This window comes from Phocoena phocoena, chromosome 3 (genome assembly GCF_963924675.1).
Source record: "Phocoena phocoena chromosome 3, mPhoPho1.1, whole genome shotgun sequence".
In the NCBI taxonomy this organism is placed as follows: domain Eukaryota; kingdom Metazoa; phylum Chordata; class Mammalia; order Artiodactyla; family Phocoenidae; genus Phocoena; species Phocoena phocoena.
The window spans coordinates 155,987,330-156,009,381 of record NC_089221.1 but is presented as its reverse complement, the minus strand read 5'-3'; the positions used below and the strand labels follow the sequence as shown (position 1 = coordinate 156,009,381).

Here is a 22,052-nt window from a genome sequence, read left to right as displayed (position 1 = left end):
GATCTTTTCATATGCCATCTGAATATCTTCTTTGGTGAGGTATCTGTTCAGATCTTTTGCCCATTTTATATTTGAGTGGTTTTCTTATTTTTAAAAAATATTTATTTTTTAATTTATTTGGCTGTGGGTATTAGTTGTGACATGCGGGATCTTTAGTTGCAGCATGCGGACTCCTAGTTGTGGTGTGTGAGATCTAGCCCCCTGACCAAGAATTGAACCTGGGCCCCCTGCGTTGGGAGCACGGGGTCTTTTTTTTTTTTTTTTTTTTTTATTTTTGGCTGAGTTGGATATTTGTTGCTGCATGTGGGCTTTCTCTAGTTGCAATGAGTGGGGGGCTACTCTTTGTTGTGGTGCACGGCCTTTGTAGTACCTTCTCTTGTTGAGGAGCACGGGCTCTAAGTGTGTGGGCTTCAGTAGTTGTGGCTTGCGGGCTCTAGAGCGCAGGCTCAGTAGTTGTGGTGCACTGGCTTAGTTGCTCCGCGGCATGTGGGATCTTCCCGGACCAGGGCTCGAACCCATGTCCACTGCATTGGCAGGCGGATCCTTAACCACTGCACCACCAGGGAAGTCCCGGAGCACGGAGTCTTAACCTCTGGACCACCAGGGAAGTCCCTGTTTTCTTATTGTTGAGTTGTGTTCTTCGTACATTTTGAAAACCAGTTCATTATTAGGTATGTATTTTGCAAATATTTCTCCTACCTTGTTTTGTTTTTTAATTCTCTTAAGTTTCTTTCATAGAGTTGAAGTTTTAAATTTTAATAAAGTTCAGTTTAACCAATTTTTTCTTTCATGTATCTTGCTTTTTTTAATTTTTAAAAATTTATTAAAAAAACAAAACATAATGGTACAAAAAGGTTGAATAAAAGAATTGGAAAAGATATACTGTGCAAATAATGTATCTTGCTTTTGATGTTGTATTGAAAACTCATTGTCAAACCCAAGATCACTTAAAATTTCTCCTATGTTTTCATCTGGAAAGCGTAATAGTGCAACATCCTTTTTGGACTCCATTTGATATAAGGAGTGTGGGTAGGAGGATTGAAATGAGGGTAGATTTTGTTTCTTGGTAATACTGGATTTTCATTAATGAAGCAGAGAATTAATATCACCTTAAAATATATTGTCTTGAATTATTTGTAAGTGTGATCAGGTCTTTAACAAAACTTGAAATGTTTGGGCTGGCTTCATAGTGGCTCTTGGGACTAGACCTGTTTGCTGTAGCAATTTCTCGGGAGTCTTGGCAAATTACAAATGTTGAAATAGCACATGTAAAACTAGCAGTGGCTTAGGATCATCAGTGCACAGCTATGAGAATCAGTTTACCATGGTTTGGCAGTAGTGGTTCCTCCACAGCTTTACAACCCTCTGGATAATGCGAAAGTTAACAGATATGTGCCTAAGACTTCTGAAAAACTGGGTCCTGCAACTCAGGGTGTATGGGAAACGGTGGTGGAGCGAAGTGCATTTCCTGAAGTTTGCTGGAGACTCCCTATCCCTTTGTTGTTCCTGACAGGGATGGTAGCCTTCTGCTACCTGAAAACTGTTTTCCTTTCATTGGGTCATTCTGCCTCCCCCACACAGATGCCTCCTTTCCCAGGATCTTTGGTCCACCAACCAGGGCTAGCTGTTCTGCAGTTGCACTTTCCCTCACTAAACCCTACCTGAATCCCCTATCAGACCACTCCCTTTAGTACCCTTACTGACTAGTCTTCCTGTCCTGTCTCTATCACACCTCCTCAGTATTCAACTACATTTTGTCTAGCGTAATAGAAATATGGGATATGAATTCTTTGACTCTTATTGGTTGTGACAATGAGTAAATGATTGGGTTATTTTCATTTTACTAGTCTTAGTTATTAATATGTAAAGTAAAATTAGAGTAGTACCTCAAGGGAGGTTTATGCGAAACAGTGTGCCTATGTGAAAGTGCTTTTATTAACTGGAAAACAAAGCACAAATTGATTATTCATAAACCCTAATCAGTGGTTCTCAAAGTGTGATTCCTGAGCTAGCAGCCTTTGCATCCCCTGGAACTTGTTAGAAATGTGAAGTCCTAGCCCACTGGGCCCAGCCCACATCTACTGAATCAGCAATTTTTAAAATTTATTTTTAATTTTTAAAATAAATTTATTTATTTTAGTTATTTTTGGTGGTGTTGGGTCTTTGTCACTGCGTGCAGGCTTTCTCTAGTTGTAGCGAGCGGGGGCTACTCTTTGTTGCGGTGCACGGGCTTCTCATTGCGGTGGCCTCTCTCGTTGCGGAGCAAGGGCTCTAGGCGCGCAGGCTTCAGTGGTTGTGGTATGCGGGCTCAGTAGTTGTGGCTCGTGGGCTCTAGAGCACAGGCTCAATAGTTGTGGCGCACGGGCTTAGTTGCTCCACGGCATGTAGGATCTTCCTGGACCAAGGCTCAAACCCGTGTCCCCTGCATTGGCAGGCGGATTTCTCTTTTTGAATTTTATTTAATTTATTTTTTTATGTAGCAGGTTCTTATTAGTTATCCATTTTATACATATTAGTGTATATATGTCAATCCCAATCTCCCAATTCATCCCACCACCACCACCACCACTACCCCACCCCCAGCAGGCAGATTCTTAACCACTGCGCCACCAGGGAAGCCCGTGATTTGTTTTAATCTTTTTTTTTTTTTTTTTTTTTTTTTTTTTTGCGGTACGTGGGCCTCTCACCGTTGTGGCCTTTCCCGCCGCGGAGCACAGGCTCCGGACGCGCAGGCCCAGCGGCCATGGCCCACGGGCGCAGCCGCTCCGCGGCACGTGGGACCCTCCCGGACCGGGGCACGAACCCGCGTCGCCTCCATCGGCAGGCGAACTCGCAACCACTGCGCCACCAGGGAAGCCCTCGTGATTTGTTTTAAAAAACCCCCTGATGCATGCTAAAGTTTGAGAAGCACTGCCTTATATAAAATTAAGCTTAACCTAAGGACAGTTGTATTAGTCTGCTTGGACTGCCGTAACAGTACCACAGGCTGGGTGGCTTAAACAACAGAAATTTATTATCTCACAGTCTGGAGTCTGGAAGTCCATGATCAGGGCATTGGCAGAGTTGGTTTCTGGTGTGGACTTTCTCCTCGGCTTGCAGAGGGCCACCATCTTGTTGTGTCCTCTCACATGGACTTATGTGCACACGGACTTCTGGCTCTCTTCATCTTATATAGATTCCAGGCCTATCGGATTAGGCCTTATGACCTCTTTTAACCTTAATTACTTCCCTAAAGGTCCTATCTCCAAATATTACATTGGGAGTTAGGACTTCAACATGTGAATGGGGGGAGGGGGGCACAGTTAAGCCCACAACAGTAATGTATCAACAAATTAAAAATTATTGGGGAAAAAAAATCAGTCTTACCTTTTTAAAAGGTAAGTAGTTAGCTCATCTCCCTGATTAGCTTTTCCTTGAGCAGCGATGTTCCAGCATCAGTACTTAGTCCTGATTAATCCACTGGTTTTTTGCTTCATTTAATTACTACTAGGCTTACCACATTTTGTCTTTTAAAAAGTTTTAACAATTGTATGCATATATTGTTTTAGCTATGTTTTGGGCTAATTTGGTTTTGTAGCTTATCCCTGGGAACCCAGCTACCATTTATAGCATTGTTTCTGTGAGGACTTGGGAGTTGTATAGAGTTGATTTAGATAAAAGTGTTGAATCAACCTGTTTAGTTTTAGAGAATCCCTTGTAGTTGTAAATCAAAGCAATGTTGCTGTGCCATTGTATATTATTTTGATATTAGAGAATAGAGGCCTTTCCAGTGAATAAATGAAATTACTGATATTCCTAGTATATTAGAAACTAGAGCAGAATGTTGACATTGAGAGTTTCTCCTAAAAACTAATACCAGTCCTAGGAAACATTATCAATGATTTTATTTAGCACTTTTTTTTTTTTAGCACTTTTATTTTCTGCACTGCCTAAATGCTAAGCATTTAGGAATCCAGTGAACTTTACCTTCTTTCATTTTGTGAAAACAGTACCCAAGATATGTAAATAAAACAAATACCACCAAATGATATGTGAAAATCTAGTTCTACATACTGTTACTCACTTTAAAGGATTATAGAGTTTATAAGGAATTAGGCATCAAATTCAGCATTGGAATAAGTTGATGTATAAGACACCAAAAAAAATTAAGCTATTTCCTTTTTTTAAATTAAAAAAATTATTTATTATTTATTTATTTATTTTTGGCTGTGTTGGGTCTTCGTTGCTGCGTGCGGGCTTTCTCTAGTTGTGGCAAGCAGGGGCTACTCTTCGTTGTGGTGCGTGGGCTTCTCATTGCAGTGGCTTCTCTTGTTGAAGAACACGGGCTCTAGGCACGTGGGCTTCAGTAGTTGTGGCACACAGGCTCAGTAGTTGTGGCGCACAAGCTGAGTTGCTCCATGGCGTGTGGGATCTCCCTGGACCAAGGCTCAAACCCGTGTCTCCTGCATTGGCAGGCGGATTCTTAACCACTGCGCCACTAGGGAAGCCCCTAAAATCTTTTGTATTGTAGTAAAAACGCTTATCATAAGACTTACCATATTAACCATTATTAAGTTCAGTGGCATTAAGTACATTCTCATTGTTGTGCAGCTTTCACCTCCATCCATCTCCAGAGAGAGCTCTTTTCGTCTTGCAGAATTGAAACTCTATACTACCCACTACCAAATATTTTTGTGCATCCATGTGGCTCAGTTTTTATATCTTTAGGTCTGTGGTTTTGGGAAAAGGACCGACTACCATTCATGACTGCCTAATACAATACATAAGGCACTTACAGGCTTAGAAAATAAGAGGTAAAAATAGCTGGTCTGTGGTTTAATATATTTTTTCGTTGAGTCTTAAAACACTAATTTACAACCATATCTACACTTGATGGTCTTTGGACAAGAGGAGCAGCATCTAAATTAAGTGTTTAATGTGAGACTAGTTAGCTCCTCTGTTACTTCATTGTAATGTTTTAACTCATTTAAACTAACCTGTAAAAGGGGCTTTGTCCATTGTAGAGCTCTTTACAAATGCAGGAATTTAGTTTGAAATTGTATCTGAACACCATAAATTTGTGTAGCCAACATGATATTCTATATGGGGACACCTGTTTATGTTTGAGTTTTATTTTGAAATTTTTATTGAAATTGAATCTTTTAACTAACTGATTTTAGGAAAACCGCTTTATCATTCTGGATTCACTTTCTTTATCTGTAAAGTGAACTACAATGAAGTTCTGATTTGAAAGCCTTAATTTTAAATAAGAGAGGGGTTAGGGCTTCCCTGGTGGCACAGTGGTTGAGAGTCCGCCTGCCGATGCAGGGGACACGGGTTTGTGCCCCGGTCTGGGAAGATCCCACATGCCGCGGAGTGGCTGGGCCCGTGAGCCATGGCCGCTGAGCCTGTGCGTCCGGAGCCTGTGCTCTGCAACGGGAGAGGCCACAACAGTGAGAGGCCCGCGTACGGCAAAGAAAAAAAAACAAAAACAAATAAATAAGAGAGGGGTTAGTGGTCTTACAAAATTTTTTTAAAAGGAGGTGATGCATTTAACTGTACCCTTTTTTATATTTAGATCATGGAAGGGAAGTGGTTGCTGTGTGTGTTACTGGTCCTTGGAACTGCTCTTGTTCAGGCTCATGATGGACATGAAGATGATGTGATTGACATTGAGGATGACCTTGATGATGTCATTGAAGAGGTAGAAGACTCAAAACCGAAAGCAGATACCAGCACTCCTCCATCTCCAAAGGTTTGAAGTGGTCTTTGAATCTATTCATTTTGCCTCTTGAGATAACCAAAGGATGAAGGTAAATTTTGGATCCTTATCACAGGGAAAGCAAAATTTGCTAAAATTTTTATTGATCTGTCAGCCTTTGTTATATTGTCCCAAAGATAAGTTATATGGATTGAATTCAAGGGCCAGCTATGAAAGTTTGAAAACAAATCAAGAGAATAGATCCTACTGAGAAAGGAGTGTTGCTGAATATTTCAATTCTTAATTCATTTTTATATTTAACACAGGTCACCTACAAAGCTCCAGTTCCAACAGGGGAAGTGTATTTTGCTGATTGCTTTGACAGAGGAACTCTGTCAGGGTAAGTGTTTCTTAGGGGGAAAAAATCTTAGAGGCAGACATCATATAAATAAGATGGAATAGTATATTCCTTTTTGGATATTATTTTATATAGTGAAATGTTTAACTATTTTATATCTTTCATCCCTTTTAGGAAAATAGTGATTTAGAACATGTGGTTCTTGCTTCCATTTCTTTTCCCTTCACCCTGTATTTTGTTCTTTGAGAAAGTTGTTTTCTCTTGAGTCTTAAAAGGTGAAATTATTTCATGGGTTTGGTACTTTTTCTTACAGATTTTTGAGTTGAGTACAATATATTATCACTACTTGAATGACATTTAAAATTTGAAAGTAGAGTGGTTAGGTAAGCTAAGAAGAGCTGGATAGTTCCTATTTTTATTATTGTTTACATTGTTTCTTTTTACAGGCCAACTATAATTTGAATCTTAACTTAGGGGTATGTCTTAATTACAGGTGGATTTTATCCAAAGCCAAGAAAGATGACACTGATGACGAAATTGCCAAATATGATGGTGAGAGTTGCATTTGATTTAGATATAATAGCAGATTGAGGTTTGATGTATTTCCATAGTATCTCTCAAGACTAGTTTAATAGGAGTATGTATAGGGCTTCCCTGGTGGCGCAGTGGTTGAGAGTCCGCCTGCCGATGCAGGGGACACGGGTTCGTGACCCGGTCCGGGAAGATCCCACATGCCGCGGAGCGGCTGGGCCCGTGAGCCATGGCCGCTGAGCCTGTGCGTCCGGAGCCTGTGCTCTGCAACGGGAGAGGCCACAACGGTGAGAGGCCCATGTACCGGGGGGAAAAAAAAAAAAAAAGAGTATGTATACATTTTAAGATCTTTCACTGGAAGTTTGCTTTCTTTGTGTGTTCTATTGTATTTTATAGGGTTAGACCTGGTTAATGTTTATTTTTACACCATAAAATGGAAGGAGATTTATTACCCATGGTGCTGTATTTTGGAAATGGAAGGTCTTTTCTAGGCATTGGTAGAATGAATGTGCTATAGGTTTTTAAAAACCATATCCTAACATGTGTCAATTATGTGTGTTTGATATTTATAGACCAGCTCTCAGAGGTAAATGGAACATGTTAAACATTTGTCAGTATGATGGATTTGCACAACTTGGAGTTTTGTTTGTTACGATTTCAGGATCTTCAGAGGTCTAATTAGGGAGTGGGACCTTTTTTGTTGTCTTGCAGGAAAATGGGAGGTAGATGAAATGAAGGAAACAAAACTTCCAGGCGATAAAGGACTTGTATTGATGTCTCGAGCCAAGCATCATGCTATCTCTGCTAAACTGAACAAGCCCTTCATCTTTGATACCAAGCCTCTCATTATTCAGTGAGTGAAACAATTGCTTGATAGACCCTTTCTAGGAAGTGAAGACATTATATTATAAAACTATTACTCTATGTAAAAAAAAATTATGAGAATAATTACATGCTACAGTAGGAATTTTAGGATGTATTTAAGCATCCTGTAATGTAAAATTTTTTTCATGCCCAGTAAATTATTTTGAAATAAATCAGCTATTTTTCCTACTGATAGCAAATGAACTTCTGGATTTTGCAAACAGTATTTACTGGGAATCTGCATTAAGATTTAATTTTCTTTTACTTATTTAATTTTGGGAGATTGGGTAAGTATAACAATAGAAGATGGAATCTTCACATATGACCTGTGATAAAACATGTGACCAAAGTGGGGGAAAGGGAAATAAATTAAGAAACTTGATCTTTCAAAATGCCGTCTGGTCTCTGCCTTTCTCTCTGAAATTAGGTATGAGGTTAATTTCCAAAATGGAATAGAATGTGGTGGTGCCTATGTGAAACTACTTTCCAAAACCCCAGAGCTCAACCTGGTAGGTACTTCCTATTTCTTTATGTGGCCTCCCACAGTTACCTTTTAAGAATCTCAGAGAAAAGGAAAGAAAATTTTCTAAGACCAGTGAAAATAAGGCCATTTTTCCTGCTGTTGAAATATTTTGGAGGCTGGAAATACTGACCTTGACATTTCTGTGCTTTTTATTTGAAATGTAAATTTCAAAGCTGTTTTGTTTTATCCTTGGTTTCTGTCCTGTGTAATTTTTAGTTTTAGCAAACTTATTTCTTTGTTTTATGAAAGAAGCAGTAACTATCTAGGTATATGCATTATTTTGTGTTTTTAAGCACTTTCATATATTCTCATGTAAAATTTCCCGGTAATTTCTGGTTATTCCTTTTCACTGGTATCTGTACAAACCTCATAAATGAATAAACTTTTCCTTTAATAGGACACTATTTGGGATTTTATAAGAGGACATATCACACTTTTGAAAGGTTGCTTTTCAACACTTTGAGTTACTTAATCCATTTTTGTTTCTGAAGGATCAGTTCCATGACAAGACCCCTTACACGATTATGTTTGGTCCAGATAAATGTGGAGAGGACTATAAATTGCACTTCATCTTTCGCCACAAAAACCCCAAAACGGGTGTATATGAAGAAAAGCATGCTAAGAGGCCAGATGCAGATCTGAAGACCTATTTTACTGATAAGAAAACACATCTTTATACATTAAGTAAGAAAAACTATTAATAAATTTTGGTTTTTATAGCACTACACATTTATCATCCATTTAATTTAAAGATTGTAAGCCTGCAAATAAGAATCTCTGTTGACTTAATATCTTAGTTATGAGAAGAACTTAATTTCTCAGCACTAAAATGTCTCTTCCTTAGGTTGAATTGAGAGCTAGGGTTTGAAACAATTTTAAGAATAAGCTTGTGTGTCCCATAAAGAGCTTCTTTGCTTGATCCTCACCCTTCATTTCCTCCCTTTGTTTATTTTCTTGTTGATGGGATGTTAAGTTATAGGACATACAATAGAAATATGGTACAGTTTTTTTCAAAGTATCTTCTAGTTGAACTTGTTTGGATGCTGCAACACCTAGACAGTTGAGTTTAATCATTTGGACATTGGAATGGGTCTTTTTATTTAATGAAGTTTTTCCTGCTGCTTTGAGATCACATATAGACATGCCTCTTTTCCTAAAGAATGCAATAACCTTTCTTCTTTATAACAAAAGTAATATATATTCAGCATAGGAATTTAAAAGGAAAAAGAAAGCAAAAAGAAAACATTTAAAATTATCTGAAATATCAACACTGTGATGTATTTGGCTATATGTGAATAAACATGTATATATGTATAGACACATGTAATTTTTATTAGAAGTTAAGTATGCTATATTTCACTTTTTCTCTTCACAAAAGCATGAGAATCTTTCTGTGAGAGTAGATATCACTGATAACATTGATAACCTTCATTGTCATTGAGGATAGCAGCATAGTACTCTGTCATTTTCCATAGTACTGTGGATGTGCTGTGACCTAGTCAGTTGCCTGTTAGGCATTTAGATGTAGGATCCAGGCTTTAGCATAATTCACACTTAAGATACCTTTATGGATTTAAAATTATGTTTGCATTCTTCACTGGATTCCAAAAGTACAATCTGAGTAGACATGTGGTTTAATAAACTACATGTAATTGAAATTTTGTGTAATTTGAAATTTGGGCAACATAGTGGTAATACCAACTCAAAAAATGAGGAAATGGGCCTTTTCTCTTGGGGGACAGTTATAATAAATAAACTTATTTGCCTGTTGACTGGTGTGTAACCATTTGTGTCAAACCAATATTGCATTAGTTTATGTACCTTTGTTTTTTTTGATGTTTTTAATGTTCATACGTGGAATCTTTTGGTGTGTAAAAATTTTACCTGTCATTTGTTCTAATTCCTAAAAACCTGAAGAACTAACATTTACGACTTACAGATAAGGAAAAAGCGTGCTAACTTGCCTAAGGCTCCATGACCATGTTCTAACGCCCAAGGTCTTTACTCCATACTTCTGCTTTCTGTTAGAAATATGATTGTTTGTGTTGTGGTAAAGAGAGCTTGGGAATGAGTGGCTAATTAACTTTTTAAAATTGCATTTAATTTTTTCAGTCTTGAATCCAGATAATAGTTTTGAAATATTAGTGGACCAGTCTGTTGTAAACAGTGGGAATCTGTTAAATGACATGACTCCTCCTGTAAATCCTTCACGTGAAATTGAGGACCCAGAAGACCGGAAGCCTGAAGATTGGGATGAAAGACCAAAAATACCAGATCCTGATGCTGTCAAGCCAGATGACTGGTGAGTCTTTGGGACCTGTCTTTGAATGCAGTGGAGCATTTCATACATTCCATTTGGCTTGAACAATTGAATGGTGGTTGAAATCTGATAATTTGGATAATCTGTGATGCAGTCTAAATGTTAGGAAAAATGTAGACTACTATAGCTGAAAATAGTAGTGACCACCTAGTGATTACTAGGGCCATCGTGATCATCTGGGCTGCCTCATACCATTTTACAAGCCACCAAATGCTGAAACTGATGATAGAGTTTGCCTGTGGTGACACGGTTGGTTTGTGGCAGAACCTCGGATCTTTCGGCCTGGCCTTTCCAATGCTTCTATGAATTCACATTTAAAGCTGGAGTCCTAAAATTGTAAATTTTAATTTGAAAAATAACCTTTTTCCTATTTAAACAATACTCAGGAGATCTCTGCTCTGTGTTAAGCACTGGAATACAAAACCACAAGCACACCAGCTGCCTACACAACTCCCAGTCTAGTTGTGAGACAGGCACTTGAAGTTGGCATGCATGGGGTGAATGGTCTAATATGTGTTACTTGTGACCAGAGCACCAGGTATACCTAACTTCAGTAGTTTCTTGGAGTGGGCAAGAGTTAACTAACTGGTGAAGATGGAAAATGGTATTCCCTGGTTGAAGGAGAATATCATGTGCAAAAGTAGAGGAATAGGAGTGAGCTTAACACGTGTGAGGGAAATTGAGTAGCCTTTTACATAAGGTGCAAATTGGAGAGTGGTAAGAAAAGAAAACAGGTGGGTTGTACTCTTGTATGTGACCATCTTTGAACTCTGGTATGGTGACTTTTGGAAATGTCAGGAAGTGAACAAAGAGAAGTGATAAAATTGATCTTCCACTTGTAAGTATCCTCTTAGGCTTCACAGTTAAATTCTAGTTGATACTTTTATGCTGCACTGGTGAGTTTATTTGTATATTTCGACTCAGCCTTGTTCAGTATTGTATTCCTTAACTAGCTGTTTTATTTTGGGGGTGGAGAAGTGAATGTTCAGCTTGAAAGATCAGCTGAATGATATACAAGTTTAAGTTCTTACACAATTTTAAACTAGCAAATTTCAAAACCAAGCATAATCCTGACCAAGAATAGAAGATGTCTCTGCTTACCAGCTAAAGTGGCTCTAACAATAACTGCATAAAGCTTTGAAATTAGGTACTTCTTGATGAACTTTTAAGAGTAACTGTTTGAGTCATAATTCACATGCTAAAAATCCACCCTTTAAAGTGTACAGTTCAGTGGTTTTACAGTATGTTTGCAGTGTTGTGCAACCATCACCACTGTCTAATTCCAGAACATTTTTATCACCCAAAAAGAAGCCCATACCCATGAAGCAGTTACTCCGTATTTCTCCCTTCCACCAGCCCCTGGCAACCACTAATCTGCCTTCTGTCTCTGTGGATTTGCCCATTCTGGATATAGAATAATATAATATGTGGTCCTTTGTGTCTAGCTTCTTTTGCTCAGCATAATGTTTTTAAGACTCATCCATGTTGAAGCATGGATTAGTACTTCATTCCTTTTTATGACTGAAGACTGTTCCATTGTGTGGATAATACCACATTTTATTTATCCATTCCTTATTTGATTGACCTTTAGGGTGTTTCCCTTTTTTGGCTGTGGTTATGAATAATGCTGCTATGAACATTCATGTATAGGTTTTTGGGTGAATATGCATTTTCATTTCTCTTGGGTATATTCCTAGGAGTGGAATTGTTGGGTCATATGGTAATGATGTTTAACTTTTTGAGGGACTGCCAAACTGTTTTCCAAAGTGGCTGTACCATTTTACTTGCTCACAATCAATGTATGAGGGTTTCATTTTTTCCACATCCTTGCCAGTACTTAGTTTTATCAGTTTTTTTATTATAGCCATCCTACTGGGTATGAAGTGGTATCTTATTGTGGTTTTGATTTGCATTTCTCTGATGGCTAATGATGTTGAACATATTTTCATGTGCTTATTGGGCATTTCTATGTCTGAAGAAATGTCTATTCAATCCTTTGCTGGTTTTTAAGTTGAATTGTCTTTTTATTATTAGGTTGTAAGAGTTCTTTATAAATTCTGCATACTAGGCCCTTGTATATATTTTAGATATTTATAGGAGGAACTATTTTAAGTTTTTTGATTAAGTAAGGCCTACATATTTTTAGATTGCCCTGTTTAAGATTCACAAAGTGGGACCACATTGTGATTCTCCGGCCAAATGTTGTCAGTAATTGGCTTTTTCTTTTGTGTTTAAGGGATGAAGATGCCCCTGCTAAGATTCCAGATGAAGAAGCCACAAAGCCTGAAGGCTGGTTAGATGATGAACCTGAATATGTACCTGACCCAGATGCAGAGAAGCCAGAGGATTGGTATGAGCTTTAGTTAACTTTTGAAATTGCCTGCTTTTTTATTGAAGTAAAAGTTAATATTTAAATACAGCTAACTGCTCAAATTTAAGTGTAGAGCTCAACAAACTAAATTGATTACATTTTCATCTCTTTTTTTAAATGCATCTGTCATGAAAAACCCTTACTACTGGAAATGTGGAAACAAGATGATGCTCTGTAGTACGACATTGTGAAAGTATTTCTGCAGGATTTCAGGGAAGCCCTGGGGCAGCTTTTCACAGTCCTGCACAGTCCTGCAGAACCCATTTGTAGTTTGTTTGTATCTCCACAGGGATGAAGATATGGATGGAGAATGGGAGGCTCCTCAGATTGCCAACCCTAAGTGTGAGTCGGCTCCTGGGTGTGGTGTCTGGCAGCGACCTATGATTGACAACCCTAATTATAAGGGCAAATGGAAGCCGCCCATGATTGACAATCCTAACTACCAGGTTTGTACCTCTCTGTGGTTTCATAGATCTCTTTGTGTTCAGATAGAAGTTTTGTCTATAGTGAGGCTGCCAGGTTGATCCCCTGTATTCAAACTATTGAATTGAAAACAAAGTAAACTTCAAAATTGAGAGAAAACTTATGTGTTAAGTGTTGAAAAGGTAAACCTAGAAACTAGAAAGAACTTTCATAATTGCTTTGTAACTTGTGTTTAAAAGCAAACAAAAAATGGAAAACTTGTGGTTTGGGCACCCTGCTACCATGTGGATCCAACTTGGCAATCTCTGTGGTAGGGTGGATAGAGGATTATGATGGGAGTTGGTTCCCTGACCACAAGTCAGGGAACACAAGTCAGCTCATTGCTTGACCTCAGTATCTTCAACTATAAAAAGACTGTGAGGCTCAAATGAGATGGTAATACAGGTGGTGATATTTTAAAGCTTTAAGTTTACTATGGAAATGTAACAACTCAGACCCTGGTCTCACTTCTGTTTCTGTTCTAGTCAAATTATTTAAAATCATTAATTTCTACTCTGTCACACTTCAAAATGTAAAGTGTAGGTCTGTATCTCTATGTATCTACTATGTATATACTTTTCTGTTTTTAAATGTACTTGTGCAAGCAATACGATAAGGTAAAAATTGCGCTTTAGCTGTTTTGTTGATGGCCATTTAGGTGAATTGCCATTTTTGCTTTTAGAGTCCTTGCTGCAGTAATTTTCCTTGTAAATGTCTGAGTATATGTGGTAACTATTTCTCTAGGTAGTTATCTGAGGTGAAATATCTGGTTGAAGATTGTGTACATTTTAAATCACCACTGAAGGAGTCTGTACTGATTTATGCTCCCACTCCTACCAGCAGTTATTTGATAAGAGTGGAGGCTGTTGGAATGTGCCAGGTAGAGCAAGGTGTTTGGATCAAGGTCATGGATGAAATGGAAAGTAGCTGGAGTCCAGATGTCTTAGAGGCATCAGTAGCATTTATTGTTTTCTTCCTGTTACTTAAGTTTTACAAAGTCAGCACTTAACTCGCAGGTAATGCAGAATTCATCTTAATTCTTATTTAGGTTCACCATAAATTTGTGGTGATCATTATCTGAAATGATTTTTTAAAATATTTTTCTCTAGGGAATCTGGAAACCCCGGAAAATACCAAATCCAGATTTCTTTGAAGATCTGGAGCCTTTCAAGATGACTCCTTTTAGTGCTATTGGTTTAGAACTGTGGTCTATGACCTCAGACATTTTTTTTGACAACTTTATTGTTTCTGGTGATAGAAGAGTAGTTGACGATTGGGCCAATGATGGATGGGGTCTGAAGAAAGCTGCGGATGGGGCTGCTGAGGTTTGTGCTTGCTTGTTTATTGTGCATTTATGTCTTTTATTACAGGTAACTAATTGCTTCTGTTGTGAAAAGCTATCTTCTAAGATTTGTCTTTTCCCTTTTTGGGGGATGTTGGCATAGAAAGTGTGACCTTTGTCTGCTAAAGACAAAATACTGGGGCTTTGGACATGATTTCATTAGGCCAATATAATGGCTTTAGAGTCCGTATTTGTGGTATGTGTAGGGTATTTTTTTTTTAATTGTGTTAAGATACATTTAACAGGGATTGACATATACACACTACTATGTATAAAATAGATATCTAAAAAGAACCTACTGTATTGCACAGGGAACTCTATTCAATTCTATTCTGTAATGGCCTATATGGGAATAGACTCTAAAAAGAGTGGATATATGTATAATTAACTCACTTTGCTGTACAGCAGAAACTAACACAACATTATAAATCAACTATACTCCAATTTAAAAAAAATTTTTTTTAAGATATTTAACAAAATTTGCCATTTAGGGTATATGCTAATGCACTCTTAAATACTGAATCTTGGTTTACCCAATAAATGGAATTTTCACATAATTGGTCATAAGGCCAAGATGGGAATTGGAGAGACATTGAGATCAAGAAATTCTTCATTCACTGGCCCCTGAGGTTAAGGAAACCTTTGTAGGTGATTAAGAAGCCAACTTTCACACCTAGGAAGGGGAAATCCCCTTGATGATAAAGAGAGCAGGAAAATCGAAATGTTTCTCTTGTTTTCTTTTTACATTGTGTGAACATCTAGGCTTGAATCCTCTGAAAAAGGTGCCTGAGTAGTGCCATGCGGTAATTGAACAGTGGGACAGTACAGCCTGTATTTAGTGTCAAAAGCCAAAACTTGAAATGAGTCCTGTCTTGTTTTTCAGCCAGGTGTAGTGGGGCAGATGATTGAGGCAGCCGAGGAGCGCCCATGGCTCTGGGTGGTCTACATTTTGACTGTAGCTCTGCCCGTATTTCTTGTCATCCTCTTCTGCTGTTCTGGAAAGGTATGAGTTGTTGCTGGTTTGTTTTTGCTTTGTTTTTTTATTTTGATTCACTCTTATATTGTTAAAAATAACTAAGATACATTGCCTGAGGTTTTTCTTTGTAGCAGCTCAGTAGTGACTGGGCCACATTTGGTGTTGACTTCTGAAACCCTGTTCACTACTTTCAGTGGCAATTTATTGTGCCCAGATGGAAGTAGGATTGTTAGCCCCTCGGTTTCTAATAGTATTAGCCTACTATATTACTCTCCTTCACATTTGACAGAAGCTTTCTGAAAGAAAAGAAAAAAACAACTTAGAGATATAAAACTGAGCCATCTGGGCACAAACTAGCTTTTCCTTCTGGCATAGCTGTTTCTATTCAAATACTTTATAATTCAGTCTTTGATTTCTCATTATCCATTTTTCCCTCAGCATCCCTACCCTCCCTTCCCCTGCAAAACACATGTAGGGCTGATACAGCCTTATTCTTTAGCCTTTGTTATATGCAATCAAAAAAAAGAAAATTTTGTTTAGACCCTCTACTTCTACTAAATGAGGATTATGCTTCACCTTGCATTCAAGATGTTTTGTAACCTGATCCCCAATCTTCCTTTCCAGCCTTATCCCCCCACCACTATTCTGCATATCTGTACCTCAGTCACCTTTGACTAGTTAGATTTGCACATTCCTGCCTGACCCCTTAGCTTCTACTGTTCCTTCTACCTTGAACCATACACATGCTCAGTGAAGAGGAAGCTCTCAAGCAGGAATTCCATCTTACTCATTTCTTTGTATCTACCCCAGGATATAGCCTTTGTACAGGACTTTGCTCATAGGCCTTCGGTAATTATATGGTAACGTAATACATAAAATGTGAACAAAACTCATGCTTTGGGGGAATATTTCAGAAACAGCCCAGTCCTGTGGAGTACAAGAAGACTGATGCTCCTCAACCAGATGTGAAGGAGGACGAAGAAGAAAAAGAAGAGGAAAAGGAAAAGGGAGATGAGGAGGAGGAAGGTGAAGAGAAACTTGGTAAGAAGTAGAGCCCAAAATATCTGCTTTAAACCAACATCCTAAGAAGACGTTTCAAACCCTTATAAGCAAGTTACTGTCAAGATTGTTTCAGACTCTAGAGGTGTGTTCTAATGCTGATTTTCTAGTTACCAAAAACAAGTATAAGATTTTGCTCAGTTGTTTTACTTTGTCTTCTGTCTTAGAAGAGAAGCAAAAAAGTGACGTTGAAGAAGATGGTGGCACTGTCAGTCAAGAGGAGGAAGATAGGAAACCTAAAGCAGAGGTAATAGAAAGGGGAAGAGTGTATCTTAATGTTTCAAGCAACTCAGTGAAGGTACATTTAAGTAGAGAGTATTTTCATAGGGTAATTTTCAATGGCTGTGGCAGTAAAAATTCCATTACAGCCAATTTTGTAAAAGTGGAATTCTTAGCACTAAAAAATTAAATTTCAAATATCTGAATCTCAAAAGTATTTTCTGTGCTGAAAATGGTTTTCTGTAATAAATAGAAGGTAAGGAAAGACTAACAAAACGCTTTCTAAGATGGCAACTTCAGGTTATTATTTTACAGTTCTGTGTCATCATCTACCTCTCCTCACTGTGCCCTTAAAAATATTTATTGGACAGATCACTGCATTCTAAAATTTTTGTCCCTTTTGCTGATGGAGTCATTCTTTCGTTCATTCAATAAATATTTGTGGAGTACCCATTGTGTACCAGGTATTGTTAGTGAACAAGACAGACAAAGATACGCTACATCTGGGGAACTTAAATTCTAGTGGAAGGAAACAGACAGTAAGCAGTAGACGTTATAAGGAAGTAAATGAGAACAGTATGTTAAAAAGCAATGGGGTATGAAAAATAAAAGTTGTACAGGAAAAGGTATTGGAAATGCTGGAGGCGGGGTGTGTTGTATGTAATGTTAAAAGATGGTAGGTAGGCCTCAGTGGAGAGGTGACATTTGAGCAAAGACTTGAAAGAGATAAAGGACTTTGCCATGGAGATGTCCATGGGAAGAGCATTCCTGGCAGAGAGAACAGCCGGTACAAGGGCCTGAAGTGGTAGTCTAGATGGCCAGTACAGTCAGTAGATTAAGAGGGTGGAGAAAAGGAACATGGGGAAGGCTCCAGATTAGGTGAGGCCTCCTAGGCTGTTGTAGGGGCTTGGCTTTTCCTCCTAGTGAAATGGGCAGCCATTGTAGGCTTTGGGGCAAAGGAGTGATCAGACCTGATTACTCTGGCTGCTATGTTTTTCACAGACCAGGGAGAATCAAGGAGCCTAGTTAGGAGATTACTGTAATAATCCAGCCAAGATATGGTGGCCCAGAGCAGGGTGATAGGAGAGAAGGATGTGAGCTTCTGATCTGGATTTTCTGGTGGATTGGATATGAGGTATGAGGGAAAGAGAATAGTCTACCAAGGTCCCTTTTCTAAGCACTGCTGTTTCATTCTGATCCTTTCTGGAAACTACCCAGTTTCCATTTACAGCTACCACAACTCTTCCCTTCTATTGATAAAGGTCAATGTTGTTTATATTTTCAGTGGACGTATTCTGTCTCAACTAGAATGCATAGTTCTTTTAGGTAGGGACCAGTCTGTTTTTATATACCCCAAACTTCCTCACACAATAAGTGTGTGTAGAGTAGAAAGAGCACTGAGTTTGTGTCTTGAGTTTTATGTGGGACTCAGGTTTGATAGCCTTTAGTCCTCATGAATCTTTGAGGCTTTCTCAGCCTCAAAGTGCGACTAATGTGTCCACAGGCCAGTAGTTATTCAGGATTAAGCAGGATAACATGTGAAAGCCTGGTGTCTGGTCCTTTTTAAAGAAAATGCTTATAGGTTAGATTTAGAAAACAAAGACTGAATTAGAACACATACAATCCCACCACCTTTGAGCCAACATTGTTTTTGATGCATTTTCTTCCAATCATTTTTCTTTTCCTGTTTTTCCTCAGATGGGTTATACTCAGCCTGGCTCATTTGAAAACTTGGTGAACTTTTACTTTTTAAAAAAATATGCTAATTATAGTGAATTTCTTGTTTTTTCAACCAACAGGAGGATGAAATTTTGAACAGATCACCAAGAAACAGAAAGCCGCGAAGAGAGTGAAACAATCTTAAGAACTTGATCTGTGATTTCCTCTCCCTGCCCTTCCCCTGCAAAGTGTGGGTCCTAGGAGAGGACCTGGCACATCTTAGGTTGAAACTCAGAAAACCTTCAGAGTCACCATCAACAGGTTCCAGCTGAACACTAGCCCGTGTAATTTTAAACATCTAGCAGTAAATAATTGCAGTTGTGACATAAAGGACCCTGTTTCTGTAGAAAGAAAGCATTTAACATAATGGTTGTGAAATGTAACATGAAGCAACTAACTTGTATTTTTTTGTTTTTAAACATCTTTGTTTTTTAAAATAGAGTGATAGAACTTTGTCAGTCTTTAAAAATCTTGGCTTAATTTAATATATTAATCTGTCCATGCAGAAATAACACCAACCTTTAAAAATGCTAGGGGGCTGAATTTGAAGTAACTGATTTTGTCTTTTAAGTTTGGTATTACAAAACATTCACGTGTCTTTGTCCCTTAAAATTGATAATCATGTTTAAAGTGCAGTCATTTGTGGTTATAATCTTGTTTTGCTTGCTTCCATTATTCAATTCCTCCTAAGGAAATTGAGGAGAGTGATTGGATGGAAGCCCAAATTTATATAAAGGTTCTGTTAAAATTGTATTAAAAATAGACATACAAAAAGAAAAAAACTTTTCACTTGATGTTGGTTAGGCCATGAAGTATGTGTGTTCTTTTGCCTTTGGAACAGCTCAGTTCCCAGACAGCTTTGCAGTTAGTGGAGGAGGTGGCATAATGTGGCGCTCGGGCATTCATTCTTCACACCCTGGGAGTGTCTGGGCTCCAGCCTTCTCAAGCAGGTGGCTTCTTAAGGAACGCTACCAGAGTAGAGGCAGATGTTTTCATCACATCTTTCACTGTGTTGACACTGTTTTACCTTCTCAATTTCCCCAAATTCCCAGCTTTCTTCTCTGCTATGCATTGTCTTCACAGCACAGCTTGCGGTCCGTTGCTGAAAATGCTTATAAGCTCTGCATAGTGTTAAGCTTTACTGTGATTATGTGTATGTTTCTTCCTTTATTAAGCAGACCCACACCTTTCCAGGGTCAAAGTACACGATAGAATAGTGTCCTTCATCTTTACCATTTCTTTTACTCCGTGTAAAGACTTTAGAAGTCTAATCCAGAGGCGAGCCAATTCAGAATTGACTGTAATTGAACACAGGCTAAAAGTATTTATGGAGAAGTGACTTTTAGCATGAGTTTTCTGATTTTTGTAGCTGCTAAATCTTTTAAGTCTTTATTTGCAGTTCATGTAACAGTTCTGTCTTAAATTACATGATAAAGCAGTCCTGTTCAAAACTTTTTTTAAGTATGTGGCTTGTATAATTTTTAAGAAATAATCTTAGGTTTGTTTTTTCATGTGGAATGCAGATGGGTGCTATCAGAGCCGCTCCCCCATCACTATAGTGTAATAACATCATTATTACACCACACTGAAATGTATTCAGAATTAGATTTTTTTTTTAGCTTTATTGTTTTTTCAGAGGTGTTTCAAATGTACCGATGATACTGTTCCTTGCACTGAATATATAAACACTCCAGAGTGTTTATATTGGGGAGATATTGGGGAGGAAGTATATTCATAAAAGATGAAGGCTGTATCTGTTTATTTTGTTTATCTTCAGTTTTTTTACTGGTTTACTTAAATTCTTATGAGGGTGGGATGCATTTTTCTTACTGTTCAGTGCTTTATCTTTTCATCTGTTGTTCTGTGGTCACAGTGACCTTAGCTATGTAGCAGACTTTCCCAAATGTATTGAGTGCAAATAAACAGTTACTTAGCAAGACCTGAAAATATGTCTGCAGGTTTCTCCTTGAAGCAAGTGTGTGGGATCATTGCATTTCCAGAAATCTGCCTTCTTTATCCTCCATTGACATCACGGTTTCTTCCAGCTGAGCTGTGGAATAACAAGTATAAATCAGTAGACTGTTCATTTGCCTTTCCAAGGGTAATTTAGCAACGTTTGTCCAAAAAAAGAAAGACAAAACAAAGAGTCATTTCTTGGTTTTCTTTTCACTCTTTGTTGAAGGTGCAGCCTTCTGATTAGAAGTCTGACACATTAATGAATGACCAGCAGCAGTATTCAGCTCTTTAAAAGGCACTTACATTATGATTTTACATGCTGGTTATTTGTCCCATTGTTGTAAAATGCCCACTCCATCAGATGTGTTCCTCAGTTTCTCTCATCCATAAAATACTCTTCATTTTTCTCCAATTGTTGCGTTACTAAATGGTATTACATTAAAGCCCAGTGTTAAGCATCTGCTTTTGACTGACCTTCTTTCATAATAACCTTCAATTTGTGTGTTTTACTGGTTCAATAGTGGGTTGATCTTCCTTTAATTGACTCCTACATGAAATTTTCTAATATTGCAGAAACTATTATGGATGGTGAAATAATTACTACATCTCACCACGTGGATTTGAATATAATTCAAAGTAGGCTTTGCATCCTTTTCCTGCTGGATTGGGGTTCAGTATTTCAGTTCTATAATAGGTTTAGCAGCTCAGAAAGGGAATGGTAATTTGTAGATTATTCTTTGAGATTTATGGGAACCATTCGACTTTTAAACATTTATTAGAAAATAAATCTTTGTTCAGAATCAGACTCCATCTTTTATATATTCCTACATATTTCAGGGATATTTTTGAACATTAGGCCATAACTTTTTTATGCAGTATTATTAGGCTTTTGAATTGCTTACTGAAGAGTACCCAAAATGTACTGCTCCTAGTTACAATTATCTTTCCCATTAGAAAAGAAATTTATTTAATTCTGGTGTAAAATTTGTTTGAAGAATGGTAAAAGCAAGACTATGTTATGGCGTTCATGAGATTGCCTTGGTGGGCAACTTGTATTTTTTACTGCATTTGTATAAGAACAAGTACTATTTGAATAAGGACTCAATTTTTTCTTCTGATTTTAAAATAAAACATTTTCATTGGCCTAGTAATAAGTTACTGTACCAAAGTTTGAGCTGTTTATGGTGTCTCTCATTGTGCAGCCTTTTGGCACCTCCTGTTAACTTTTTAGCAGTTAGGGTGCCAATACCTGTCTCTAGTTTGTCTTGGCCCAACAGAGACGGTCTGTAGTTTCATTGCTCCTGTTTTTTCCCCTACAGTCTCCCACTCCCTTTGCCTACTAGGTATAATACTAGAGTGTAATTGTCTTTAGTTGTATTTTGTTGAGATTCAGTTTTACCTAACAGACCATCTTTTAAATGTAAAGCTTGCAGGCCAGGCTCCCTGTTTTTTTTACTGAAGCATCATCCTTTGCAGTTCTACCCCCCACACACACACCAGAAAAGGAGCTAGACTCCTTCACATCCTCTTCTTCCTGTCTGCTAGGGCTTTTGTTGTTGTAGTAATTGAACTTCTGAAATTTGTTCAAAATTTACATAAGGGAAGATTATATAGTCTCGATTCAGAACAGCGCGAGAAGAAACCTCTTCACCTCACCCGTGTACAATTCTTA

General features: G+C 38.0%; 1 protein-coding gene across 2 annotated transcripts in view; it reads left to right on the top strand.

The window, feature by feature from the left end:
• The window catches only part of CANX (calnexin), a 32,322-nt gene extending 11,487 nt beyond the window's left edge, over window positions 1–20,835 (top strand). Inside the window, exons 2-15 of one of the 2 annotated variants that reach the window (XM_065875255.1) lie at window positions 5,558–5,734; window positions 6,007–6,080; window positions 6,532–6,590; window positions 7,281–7,422; window positions 7,861–7,942; window positions 8,448–8,640; window positions 10,069–10,258; window positions 12,513–12,626; window positions 12,937–13,093; window positions 14,219–14,434; window positions 15,335–15,454; window positions 16,342–16,468; window positions 16,654–16,733; window positions 18,505–20,835. In XM_065875255.1, coding sequence (XP_065731327.1) covers window positions 5,561–5,734; window positions 6,007–6,080; window positions 6,532–6,590; window positions 7,281–7,422; window positions 7,861–7,942; window positions 8,448–8,640; window positions 10,069–10,258; window positions 12,513–12,626; window positions 12,937–13,093; window positions 14,219–14,434; window positions 15,335–15,454; window positions 16,342–16,468; window positions 16,654–16,733; window positions 18,505–18,558 — 1,782 coding nt within the window. In that variant the 5' untranslated portion in view covers window positions 5,558–5,560 and the 3' untranslated portion in view covers window positions 18,559–20,835. Of the gene's footprint in view, window positions 1–5,557; window positions 5,735–6,006; window positions 6,081–6,531; window positions 6,591–7,280; window positions 7,423–7,860; window positions 7,943–8,447; window positions 8,641–10,068; window positions 10,259–12,512; window positions 12,627–12,936; window positions 13,094–14,218; window positions 14,435–15,334; window positions 15,455–16,341; window positions 16,469–16,653; window positions 16,734–18,504 lie in introns of those variants that run through there. The other variant, XM_065875256.1, reaches the window with a different exon arrangement.
• The last annotated feature ends 1,217 nt before the right edge of the window (window positions 20,836–22,052 follow it).